We start from the raw sequence: 13,216 nt of genomic DNA on the forward strand, positions 1-13,216 counted from the left end.
AATACAAATATAAGCAGAAAGAGAGATGGCTCCTCCCCTCAAAAAGCTTACATTTTTAGGAGGAAGACAATATAAAAGGAAACTGAAAAGTGGGATAGGTGGGTAGGAGAGAGTTAATAAGGGAGCCTGGAGAATATAGGGCAAGAGTGATTAAACTTGTTCCAATTAGCCCAAGAAAGTGGGCGCAATGGAAGGAAGTTACAAAGGAGCATGTTTATAGCCGTGATGTAAGAGCGAACTCTAACAATTAGAACTGGTCCAAGAGGAAAAAGGCTCTCTCAGGGGTGAGGGACGGCTGGATTTTGGGTTCCTTCTTACTGGCAGTCTTCTTGCAAAGCCTAGATGACCATGTTAGGTGTGCTATAGAGAGAATTCTGGTACATACAGGTTGTGCCAAATGGTCTCTTAAGATTTTTTTCCAACTCTGAGATTCTATAATACTTTTACACTATGGTTCTAAAAGTTGACTAATTTTTCCTGGGTTCATTTGTGTTTGTGTCTGTGTGACCACTTGTCTTTGTCCATCTGCATTCATTGAACAGGAAATTGCCCGCAGTTCTATCCAGATTACTGGGGCTTTGGAAGATCAGATGAACCAGTTAAAGCAATATGAACATAACATCATTAACTACAAAAATAATATTGACAAACTGGAGGGAGACCATCAGCTTATCCAGGAAGCCCTGGTATTTGACAACAAGCACACTAATTACACCATGGAGGTATGTGAGCCATGAAGTAATTTGTGACAATAATAGTAGTTGAATTTATATATTAAGAATAATAATTATAACTAGCGTATGTATATATAGCACTTCAAGGTTCACATCTCATTTTATCCTCACAGCAACCCTAGGAAGTAGGTGCTATTATTATTCCCATTTTACAGGTAAGGAAACTGAGGTAGGCATAACTTAAGTGACTTGCCCAGAGACCTATGGCTACCAAGTATCTGAGACTGGATTGGAACTCAGGTATTCCTGATTCTAGGTTCAGTACACTGAATATAGCCATATATCACTTTATCTGCCATATAGCACTTTATGTTTGACAAAGTGCTTTATGTTTATATTATTTCATTTGATCCTTACAACCTCCTGGGAGGTAGATGGTGCAAGTAAAATTCTATTCCATCTTCTCAAGTTTATCCTTTGATATACCTCCCTCCTCCTAAATTAGTCTGGGCTGTTTCCACATAAGTTCTGAAAGTAGAGAAGTTGAGTGTTTTTTATTGTTGATGTTTTTTCCCCTAAGGACATCACTGGATTTAAGATTTTTTCCCAGTAGGAGGAATGTGCCACTATCCAAGTAACATGTGGATAGCAATTCTGTCTTGCAGTTTTGATTGTTTGATTTGTCCAGAAGAAATATAGAATATGGGAAAGTCACCATCTCCTATTCCAATAGGTTTTGTCGTGTGTACAAACTATTGCCTGATCTCTCACTATTAGAGCTCCAGTTCTACGGAGGGGTCCTGAAAACTTCTTAGTAGAGAGCTTAGTTCAATTCAGTAAATATCATATAAGCACCCTCTGTATATAGAACCCCATGTCAGGTGCTGGAGAGTGAGACAAAGTTTAGAGAAGACAAATTGCCCTCTTAGAGCCTTAGAGCCTATTAATAGGTGATCAATTTTGTAAAAAAAATGAAGAAGGAATGTAATGAAATCTTCTACCCAGCTCTGCTCTCCTCCATTTGGATTGATTCTAAGGCTATGGGGAAGAACAGGCCGAGGGTGATTGTACTAGATAGATGAAGGAGAACTAACAGTTTCATATTTTCTCTGGTAGCATATTCGTGTTGGATGGGAACTGCTGTTGACAACTATTGCCAGGACTATTAATGAGGTGGAGACCCAGATCCTTACCAGAGATGCTAAGGGTATTACCCAGGAACAAATGAATGAGTTCAGAGCATCTTTCAACCACTTTGACAGGGTACAGTACTCTTTCTGTTTTCTTAGCATAATCCCCCGGCTGTTACACAGTCGGGTTGACTGTAGAATGACCCATAATGTTTTCATCAAAAGCCTTAATGCCTTGGAAAAAAAAACTACAGAGAAGCGGAACAGCCGCCATACTCTTCAAAGGGGAAACAGTAGTAAAAAATAAAATGCTCTTTAAAGTCATAGCTTAGCTAAGACTGACACATGAAATAAATTTTTATTTGCTGGCATGTACAATAGGTATTTTATATATATTTGTTTGTATATACATATATGCATATCAGTGAATTTATGTGTTAGCATTTGTTAAGAGTTGAGGATAATAATTAAAAACTGACATTTTCTAACACTATATAGTTATGAAGTACTTCACGTTAATGATCTCATTTAATCTTTAAATAGTTCATGGTTAGGGAAAATATTATTAATGAATCACCTAAATTCACACAGCTAAGAAGTGTCAGAATGGACACTTGAACCCAAGTCTTCTGACTTGCAGACTAGTGCTTTTCCCACTTAAACCTCATTGTAACAAAATTAGGTCTTTGGGAGGCTAAACCTTAACAAATACTGGGTGGTAAATTTCAATTCTCTTCCACTCTGTAATATTATTCTACATTTTCCCTAAGTAATTCTGTCAAGGTGAGGAACTTTATATAAATTCATCCTGTTCTCTGATGTTTTTATTTTCTCTATCTCTTTAAAATAACTAAATAAAATCATAGTGCGTTAATAGAAAATTTTCAGAGCAAACCTATACAAAAGGTCAATGCTTCTCCAGTATGTTAGTGTGTCTCATAAAACCTTGGGCAAGACCAATTTTTTTTTGTAAGATGTCCATAAGAACCAAGATGCATATAGTTCACACTTATATAAACACTTTACGTCAAAGCACTTTATGTACATGTACATCATCTCCTTTGATCCTTACAACAATGCTGTGAGGTGAGTGCGTAATTTTCTGAATTTAATATATGAAGAAATGAGACTCTTAAGAGATTAAGGGAGTGACCCAGTGTCATACAGGTAGTAAGTGTCTGAAGCAAGACCCAATCAATCCCAGAACTTTCTCTTTTAAGTCAGAAATGCAACTTTAATCCATTACCCCATATTGCATGTCCAATAGATAGCCGGTAATTCTTTATTTATCTAGTCAACTCCTATGTCCAGGCACTGAATTGAAGGATAATGGGAAGGATAATTATTACCATAAGCTCTGACCTATTTCTTCTTAAAGTCAGGGTCCATTTTCTTTTGCAAAGATCAAAAAAGAAGATGCTCACTCTTCCTGTGCTTCAGATAGGTTAGCATGCATTATGGACCTTTCAGAGGTTGTCTCCCTTATGTCCCTCCTTGAGGCTGGACTATATTTAATTCAACCCAAGGTCATTAAAATCTCCTCATGTAATGTGCTTGTGACACACTCCAGAAAAAGATTATGTAACTTCCCTTTATTATTCAAATGACAGAATAACATTCTACTATTCTAAGAACATAAATTTAACTGAACAGTGGCAGAATGACCAAAGGTATTATTAGAGTTTTAAATGGCCTCTTGGTACTGGTAGATATTAACTGAATGCTGAAGAAAAAGTTCACCCATTTGTGAACATGTGAAATAATTGTCAGGGTAGTCATCTTGTTCTGCCTGGTTCCAGGCTACTATTTGTTAAACACTCACCAAGTACAAGATGCTAAATAGAACCAGGCCTAGGATGGAATAGGAGCTTTAGTGGGGAGCCCGGGCCTTGTTCTACATGAGAAGGGACAGGAGAAACTACTGACCCAGAAACCCTTATCTTCACCATTTGGAAGAGTAAAAAGAAGCACAGACAGGCATGATGTAGCATGGAACTTGACATGTGTATGTTATAATTAATACCAACAACAAATATATATTCGGCATTTTTTTACTATATGCAGGGTATTATTATAGTTAATCATCTTCAACCAGGGGAAATTCCACATTAGTGTGAGGAGCTAGCCAATTTTGTGTGTGTGTGTGTGTGTGTGTAAAACAAAACACCAGAAAACTTTATGCAAAGTTCCAATGTACCTTTCATTTCATGTTTAACTTGGGATATAAAACTGTTTTATTTGTTTAAACAACATGACTTTTCTTGGTTTTAATTTACACTGACTATTTAACTTTAGCCAACTCCTCTGACAATAGGAAGTTGGTGACCATACCCATTAGTATAATAGAGTTATATATTAATCCATTTCTCAACAGAATTATCATTATAATTTTTATTTACATTTCCTTTTTTTTAGCTATCAACTCAGTGTGTTTAATTTTGGGGCTCTGTCGTGTGCTCTACATTTGCAGACTCTTACATAGGATGGGTCTGCATGTGCCAAATTGAGTTTGATAGCGTTTAAGTACTGTTACTAGCATCAGTAGAAAAAGAAGTTATGGGTGGGGGCAGGAAGGCAAGAGTATTTTGAGTTATTGTTGCTTGGATGTTATAGAAGCCATTATGGCTTATCTATTAGTTTTTATGTTCTTTAAAAATTATAAATAAATATCAACCAACCACTACTATAAACCCATAGCTAGAAGTTGTTATAATTCCTTAGAACCTTTATTATAAAATAATTGTTAAGAGATTGTACACTTGTTAGAAGTGAATAATTTACAGTGATTTTTCAACAAGTTTTCGCCTAATGACACTAAATAGTTCTTTCTGCTCGTCTCATTTCTGGGTGTGTTCTCTTTGTCTGTTTTTGGTTCTTTTTTATTTTATTTTTTTTATTTTGACCCATCTCTCTTTGGGGATTGTTTTACTTATTGTATGTCGGTATGTTGTGTGTCATTTTCACCTGTCCTGTAAATCAACAATAACTTTACTGGCAATGCTTCAAATGAAACTCCCCTCACTGGATTGATTCCATGTTGGTGTAACTGCCCACTTTGTGGAGCTGGTGTAAACTTGCCCCAACCTTCATGTTTCTTGCATTGATCAACAGAGGAAGAATGGCCTGATGGATCATGAAGATTTCAGAGCCTGCCTGATTTCCATGGGTTATGATCTGGTATGAACAGAGTTGAAATTGTCTTATATTTTTAACAAAATTGGATTTGTAAATTAATAATAAAAGTAGGAAATAGGTGGCTAGAACTTTGGAGAATGTTTCTTATGCAGCATGTTTGGGGTTGATTAATTTTAACACTGTAGGAGGAAAATGCCTTTTAAAGTCATATTTCCTATTATTGTATGAAAATACTATAATAGTGACAAAACACATTCAGATTTTTGCCTTTTGAAAAAGAAATTGGCAAAAATTACTCAGAGAAAAAAGATTTCTCATGATTTTTAAGGCTTTGTCTAATAATTTACATTTAGGTTGGAAAGTTCTTGGAAACAAATTATCTGAGATTTAAAAATTTATTCTGACTTTGAGAGCTTCAATAACTTAAAATTCTCAACTCAATCCATTTATAAATGTATTAGTTAATTTTAAATCTATGCAGGCCTTTGAAACAAATTCACTAGGACTGGAGTCTAACATCCATGCTTCTAATTTGTTGGCACAACTTTTCCAAGTTGTCATTTAGGAAAGGTACTTGATCTTTCCCTTTAAACCATTGCTTCTCTTGGAGTAGTAAAAGTAGCAGGAATAGGTGACAGGTAGAAAACTCTGGAGCTCAATAGCTCGCATACAGCAGCCCCTTTGAATTATTATTTTATTTGTGGTGATAAGCATAAGGTCAGTGGAGCATCAAAGTGTTAAGCAGATGGCTCCAAATCAATAACAAAAAGACTCCACGTACATCAATTGATGCAAAAATATTACAATTTTACTTTGAAATGAAAATTTTCATCTAGCAATCTCTATTTTCTTTGTCTTATAGATTTAACACTTTTTTTTCACTGAGTCACTTGAGATAGTTTGTTCCTTTAAGGTATTTTTAAATTCCAATCCTCCTAGTGCTAAACATGCAAACAATAAGACATTTGCATGCCTGCAGTTGGAAGGACTGATACCTAATTGTTGATAATTGTGGATCATGGGAATGTTTGTTTGCGTCTTATTTCAGGGGGAAGCCGAATTTGCCCGCATTATGACACTGGTAGATCCCAATGGACAAGGAACTGTCACCTTCCAGTCCTTCATTGACTTCATGACAAGAGAGACTGCTGACACAGACACAGCTGAGCAGGTCATCGCTTCCTTCAGAATCCTCGCTTCAGATAAGGTCAGTTTCTGTTCTCCTGATTGAATTTACCAAAGTGTCCTCCAGCCAAGGTGCAGTGGATAGACAGTCAGGCCTGGACCATGGAAGACCCAAGTTCAAATCCAGCCTTATGACACTTAATAGCTATATATCCTAAACTAGTCAGTTAACACCTATTTGCCTCAGTTTCCTCATCTGTTATTTAAGGATGATAAAAGCACCTTCCTCCCAAGGTTGTTGTGAGGATCAAAGGAGATAATAATTGTAAAGCACTTAGCACAGGGCCTGGCATATAGTAAGTGCTATATAAATGTTAGCTATCATCATCATTATTATTACTACTATTTTATTTTTATTTTTTTAAAAAGGACCTTGTGTTATTATTACTTTCCAGGGTCTGTTATTTTGAATGTTGCTATTATATCCTGTATCTGAAGGGAAAATTTAAAATATATGAATCTAAAGACCAGAAACTCATAACAGAAAATGATAATACATTCTGCTCCTGACCTTAAAATATTAGGCCTTGACTGTAAACTTCACACTGAGTTTCATGGAAGGAACCTGCCTCTAAAGGTAAAGTCCACAGTCTTGCAGGCGGAAAGAAGCAGAGCTAGGATTGGAATTCAGTTCAATTTGAACTCGATTTTGATTTTACGTCCAGTGTTTTCTTCTACTACATCAGGATTCCTACCCACTATCCTACTGGGAGGCAAGATATATAGCCTTCACCATGAAGAACTTGCCAAGGATACTAGCACACATCAATAGGGCTCCTAACAGCTTAAGTGAACCTAGAGCATTAATCAATGGAGACTAAGGAAACACACTGGAATTGGGAATCTGAGCTGATAGCATTCTGGAAGAATCACCTTGACCTCTCAGACATACCACCAGCACTCTGAGGGGGCAAGGTAACTCTGCTCTGTCCCTGACTCTTGAGACCTGAATCATCAGTGGGTGTGGGAGTTGGCATAAGGGCTGCCAGACCTTAGGAAAGCTACATGGGAATAGAAATTGTTTGTTACATAAACAATTAAGGCGTAACAGTTAAGATAAACCCATTTAGAACAAGTGGCTGAAAAGTGAGGGTTTTAAAAGAGAATCTTTACTATTTTATAGAAAGAATGCTATAAACAGTGAATATACAAGATTGGGCAGCTTAAAAAGAGCAATAGACTAAAAGTTGGAAGACTGGGGTTTGAATTCTGACTACCACTCATCTCTGTGACCCTGGGTGTATTAATGAGACTTCCTGAGCCTCAGTCTTCATCAGTAAAGTAAAGATTATTATGCAAGATTAATGATAGAAGAAAGACTTTTGTAAATGTTACAAAAATAAGAAAGATTATGCAGCTCACAGGAAAGTTTCTGATGTAATATTTTAAGTTCATAGTGTTTGCGTTCATTAGTAATAGTATTATGAGAATTATAATAGTTTTCTTTCAATTATCATTCAAAAAATATAATTTTATTATGCTTTGGGTCCAAACTTTTTTCATAGGAAGAGAACTCTAATTTTTAAAAAAATCAATGAGATAGGTGAAATATTTCATAGAAATTCATTGTACAGTCAAGTGTCCAGGAACCTATGTATTCCATTATATGAAATATTCTCATTAACTTTATGTTTTGAGACCTATCCTTGCCAGTTTAATAGCAATACTTGCCAATTGCCAACTAACGAAAATGCTGATGAATGTTCATAATCTGTCCTTTATAAAGTGCTTTCTATCCCCATGTAACTTTCATAAGGTTTAGTGGTCCTTATGCCAACTCCCACACCCACTGATGATTCAGGTCTCATGAGTCAGGGACAGAGCAGAGTTACCTTGCCCCCTCATAATGGTAGGGGTGTCTCTGAGGGGTCAAGGTGATTCTTCTCTAATGCTATCAGCTCAGATCCCCAATTCCAGTATGTTTTCTTCAATCTCCATTGATTAATGCTCTGGGTTCACTTAACCAGTTGACATTAATTACCTGTCTTAAAAAAAATATTTATAGAGAAATATAGCAAGTAAAGAAGTAAAAACACTTCCCTCCCCAGCAGCTGCGGGTACACTCTCCCCTCTACCACTTTGTTCCCTGGGAAGAGTGGCTTCAATCTTTAAGCAATTGATGCAAAGCATCTGCTCTACCAAGTTCACTTCCAAATGTAGCATAGCCAATGCTCCTCCTTGTAGGACCTGAAATCTTGGCTTTTGGGTTAATATACTGTTGAGCTGGGTCCAAGTCACTTCTCAGGGCTGTCCATGACCTCTGGCATGAACTCTCATTCCTATACCTCCGGTGCTCTCCTGGTCTTTCAAAGCTCACAAGGTCACAGCCTAGTTCATTTCATCTCTAATATTCTTTCACCTAAGACAGAAAAGGAAAGACATAACAGGGACAGAAACAACAGCTGAGCCATGTGCTCATTAGTTCTATGTCACTGTGGGTGTGCAGAATTGGCCACTGACACAAGCTCTCTTTCTGCTTTGTGCTGGCTCTGCGTGAGAGGGCCCGAGGCCCCTTCCCATGGCGTCTTTTGTGCGCATTCTTGGTTCACATTCAGTAGCCAATCAACTATCTACTTCTTTACTACCTAGTTAGTGGATTGGAAGCAGTCCTACCTGCAGCTGCATGCACTGAAGTGGAGGTCATCATGTATTTCAAGTGGGAGGTTCACCAAACCTCCAGTATGGTTTGACAAGAAGCAGAGCGTGCTCAGAGCCTGGAGCTCCCATTGACCAGTCATCTGTTAAACCACCCCCTCTCCCTCCCTTAAAAATGTGCTGCCCTCAGCAAATCAGCCAGGGTATGCTCTGAACACATTGCCTGTGTCCCCAATCCGGAATAGTTCTTTGGGATCCTTTAGTGTCAGTATCACATCCCCATTTTATGCATATATGTTTAGTTATCAGTGGCAGAGCTAATAGCAGAACTTAGCTTTTTTTTTTTTTTGGCTAGGCAATGGGGTTAAGTGACTTGCCCAGGGTCACACAGCTAGTAAGTGTTATGTGTCTGAGGCTGGATTTGAACTCAGGTCCTCCTGAATCCAGGGCCGGTGCTCTATCCACTGCGCCACCAAGCTGCCCCAGAACTTAGCTTTTTGGAGGCAATTTCATGTTCTTTCTATTAGAATACTGATTTAAAGAAAAAGAAATTAAGTGAAAAGTTGAAATAAATTTAATAAGCACCAAGACAACTTAGGTTCTAAAGTATTATTTTTGTGACTTTTTTCACTCTTAAAATGCAAATTTCTGCTTATGTGTTTTCCAGCCATACATCCTCGCAGATGAGCTGCGTCGGGAGCTGCCTCCAGATCAGGCTCAGTACTGCATCAAGAGAATGCCAGCTTATTCTGGGCCAGGCAGCGTACCTGGAGCCCTGGATTATGCCGCGTTCTCATCAGCGCTCTATGGGGAGAGTGACCTGTGATTCTGTAATCATGGAACACCAGAATGCAATAAAAGTTGGAGTAACAGTTTGTTGCCTGGAAACCTTGACAGGCTGTTTTAAATTGAAGAAAATATTTTTAAGCATTCTTAAAGCTCAATAGTTACCACCCAGTGTAACATGCTAGAAAGTACAGTGTCTGTGTCAGAGTGTGCCGCACTAAGTAGGCGTCTTTATTGTGGGCTTTTTAGATTTTAGCTAGTACAGTACAATTTTAGAGGGATTTCAGGCAAGAAAGAGAATTCCTTGAACAGTAAGAAATTGGGAGGGTACAGGGAGAGAAAGAAGCTTAAGAATGTGAAAACTCAAAATATTAAATATTCAAAATCAGAAAAAAATACCTTATTATAATTTGGTACAGTAATCCCTCCTTTTAGAAATGCCCTTCATGACCGATATAGTTATGCAACTGTGCCTAGGGAAATGTGTTGTGGAGGTCGTTGTTTTCTTTTCTTGCTTATCCAAAGATTAGCTGTAGCTAGATATTTTCATGGTTTTGTGGCTTTTGCAGTTGAATTTTAACATGTGTGAAATGAACTTTCAGGGAATAGAAACAAACAAGCCAAAAAAACAGAAAGTCCCTTAGCTTTTTAAAAGGGTAAGGAAGTGAAAAAGGGAGAGAGAAAGAAGAAAGAAGAGATTTTAGACTGCTCTTGATGATATAGGGGTTGATCGTCTAACCCAGGGATCACTGTAAGCTCTTGCTTCACGTGAAGCACAAGATGTGGGCAAACACTCAGATGAGGTCATCTGCTAGGGAGAAAGCTGATGTAGCTAGTTTATAACAAAGCTTTTAAAATTATCTGTGGATTTCAGTGAATCATACTTTTTCCTTGGACCCTATTAGCACAGTTAATAAGACTAGAGACTGTCCATAGAGTCTGTATTTTTAAATTGACAATTTTCTATATATTAATTCCTAATGAAACGCTAGCCAGAAAATGGCAAACTTGGGGTTCAACAAGGATTTGCTTTCCTTCATGCTTTTAGTTTTATAGCCCCTTAGAAGGAAACAGGCAACTTCACATGAATCAAAGTGTATAAGAAAAGATGAATTCCCTCAAATGGTTATGGCAAGTTTCTTTATTCTGGGTGAATCTACCTTTATGCCTATAGGATTAACTTGGCCCCTGTAGCATATCTAAATTACACAGTTACATTCACAGTAGCATCCATCTGACCTTCACCCAATGTAATGTCAAAAACCATCTGAACAAGCACAGTATATGGTTATAGATAGAGCTATATTCCCTAGATGGCATGGTATATGTTCACTGAACAGTTGTCTTGGTTTCTGTTGAATGTTCATTAAGCTATTACTCCTTAAGCTACCGTATGCTGTGATTCCTTCCCCCCTACCCCGTTTTTCCATCTTGTTGACAGCTTGTAGAGAAATAAAGCAATAACTTTTTTTTACATCTGAGTCCTTAATCAAGAAATGGAGTGAAAACAAACAAAAACAGCCACAAACAGCAAATTAAAATGAACACTACTCGTTGCTGCTAGGAACACAGTATATGCCTACAATAGACAGTCTAGGTATTTTTTTAAGAAAAGTCCCACCACCAATTAAAAATGAATTCTTTGTTAGATGATGTACCATGTTTTTCCATCCCTAACTTCTTGAATCTTAAACACATGCTACATTGGTCATTTTTTTTTTTTAAGGAAAAAAACACCCAAGTTTATAGGACATTTGATTTCCTCTAATTTCATGGGAATTCTGTAATTTTATTTTAAATTGCTTCATTAAGTGTTTGGGAGTTAGAGAGAAACCCTTTCATAGATGATGTGCCCTGAACAAAGCACTTTATATACACAATCTCTTTTCATCTTTCTGACTGTAGTACTTTTGATCTCTTGGTCATGGTACTTTCCAAAATTGCTTGATGAATGCTTAAGTGAATGGAGTTCTGTCATGGATATGAAAAGGTTAAGGTTAAGAAGGCCTTCGTATCCTTTGCTACAGGAGACTAAATTTGCTACATTTTCACAATTTCAAAAAGAAAATTAGGTGACTTAGTTTAAGGCCATACATCAACTTCAGTGTCACTTGGTTGAGCACTCACCCTCAAATCTGAGACTGTTGCTACTCTTCCAGTTACAAACATTCAGAAAAACCAGAAAGAACCTGGCCCTTCTAGCCTATGATGCTTATGATCCATATAATTAAGTCAACTTATAGAAAAACTATATGTGTACATATATATATTTTTTTCATCATAACATTCAAGCAAGAAGATGGATCAGTAGCATTTGCTGAAGAATGAAAAAAGGAAATGATCAAATACTCAAAGCATTTGATAAGCACATTTTAAAGTTCCTCATTTCTGAACCTGGATCATGTATTAAAATGGTTTTTTATAATGGAAAGAGAATTCCTGTTTTGATTCTTAAAGAATAATCAAAATTTTGCTTTAATATGTCTCACAAAAAAAATATGTCTCACAGAGGCCTGAAGATGTGACTAATACAAGTTAAGTAACCTAGCGGGTAACAGGGCAATAACTCCAGGTTGGAAATTGCAAAAGAACAGTCATCACTGGAATTAAATTGGAAGAGTCTGACATGGGTAAGTAACAGGACAGCAGGAAATAAATGGCAAGGAGAAAGCCCTGTTCTGCTCACCACAGAAATGTTTGGTAGAAACTGCCTTCTATCTTGGTATAATTGGACTTTGTGTACTTTGATTGTTCAGATGTTTTGTAGACTTATAATGTCAAGCTTGACAGAAACATAGAGTAAATTCCTTATCTCTAGACATTTTTAAGAGGAAGATGAATGACTGTTACCTAGTCAGAGTTGTTGTAGAGGGGCTTCTTATCTCTTGGGTCAGTCTAGTCATCTGGGGCCCCCTCCAATTCTGAAATCTTCTAGTATGACATGGGAAGAAATGAGGAAAGGGAAGCCTGGAGAAGAGGGAAAAATAGTTTGTGTGGTTGCTCTGGTGTTCCCATTTATGAGTAAGGAATGGATATGGCTAGTGTTTTATATAACATTTTAAGGTTTGCAAGGTGCTTTATGAGTATCTCATTTTATCTTCATAACAACCTTGGGAGAAATAAACTATTATTGTCTTCATTTCACATATGAAGAAACTGAGGCAGACAGAGGTTGAGTAACTTGTCTAGGGTCACACAGCTCATAAGTGTCTGAGACCAGATTTGAACTCAAGTTCAGCACTCTATCCACTATGCCATCATATTATATTTACAAATAATCTGAGGCACTTAGCATTTGTGTTTAGTGGTCAGACTTATTAGAAAAAAATATAATTATTAATTATATCAAATAGCTGTTGGAAGGAATAGTTAGTTGCCCAATAAAGGGATCCCTCAACTAAATATCCTAGTCTGATTCAAAAAGTTTGGATCTTATATATGCTTGTAGAAATCTTTGCAGAAAGTTCTGAAATTGCTTCACACTACAGTGTTTGTATTGTGACAAATCAAGAACAAAGTGTTTAACAAAAAAGGGAAAGCAAAAAAGTTACAATTTGTGGTATTTGGTCATAATAGTTCATACAGTTTCAAGGATTTAGACAATGAAATAAAGATATTGCAAATCACAAAGATTGAAATGATAGTAATTTTGTGAGAACAGACTTAATTTTGTCCACTCAGAAGAAAATAAGTATCTTCTGGTATCTGAGA

At 36.9% G+C, this 13,216-nt stretch overlaps 1 protein-coding gene across 2 annotated transcripts in view; it reads left to right on the forward strand.

Moving 5' to 3' along the window:
• The window catches only part of LOC114049804 (alpha-actinin-2), a 95,192-nt gene extending 84,214 nt beyond the window's left edge, over positions 1–10,978 (forward strand). For both annotated transcript variants that reach the window (XM_027871213.1, XM_027871212.1), the window contains exons 17-21: positions 543–722; positions 1,791–1,937; positions 4,916–4,981; positions 5,988–6,146; positions 9,387–10,978. In XM_027871213.1, the coding sequence (XP_027727014.1) occupies positions 543–722; positions 1,791–1,937; positions 4,916–4,981; positions 5,988–6,146; positions 9,387–9,545 (711 nt within the window). In that variant the 3' untranslated portion in view covers positions 9,546–10,978. The remainder of the gene's footprint in view (positions 1–542; positions 723–1,790; positions 1,938–4,915; positions 4,982–5,987; positions 6,147–9,386) is intronic.
• Positions 10,979–13,216: the final 2,238 nt, after the last annotated feature.

The sequence above is a fragment of the Vombatus ursinus genome, unplaced genomic scaffold (assembly GCF_900497805.2).
Source record: "Vombatus ursinus unplaced genomic scaffold, bare-nosed wombat genome assembly UNPS02014798.1, whole genome shotgun sequence".
Lineage (NCBI taxonomy): Eukaryota > Metazoa > Chordata > Mammalia > Diprotodontia > Vombatidae > Vombatus > Vombatus ursinus.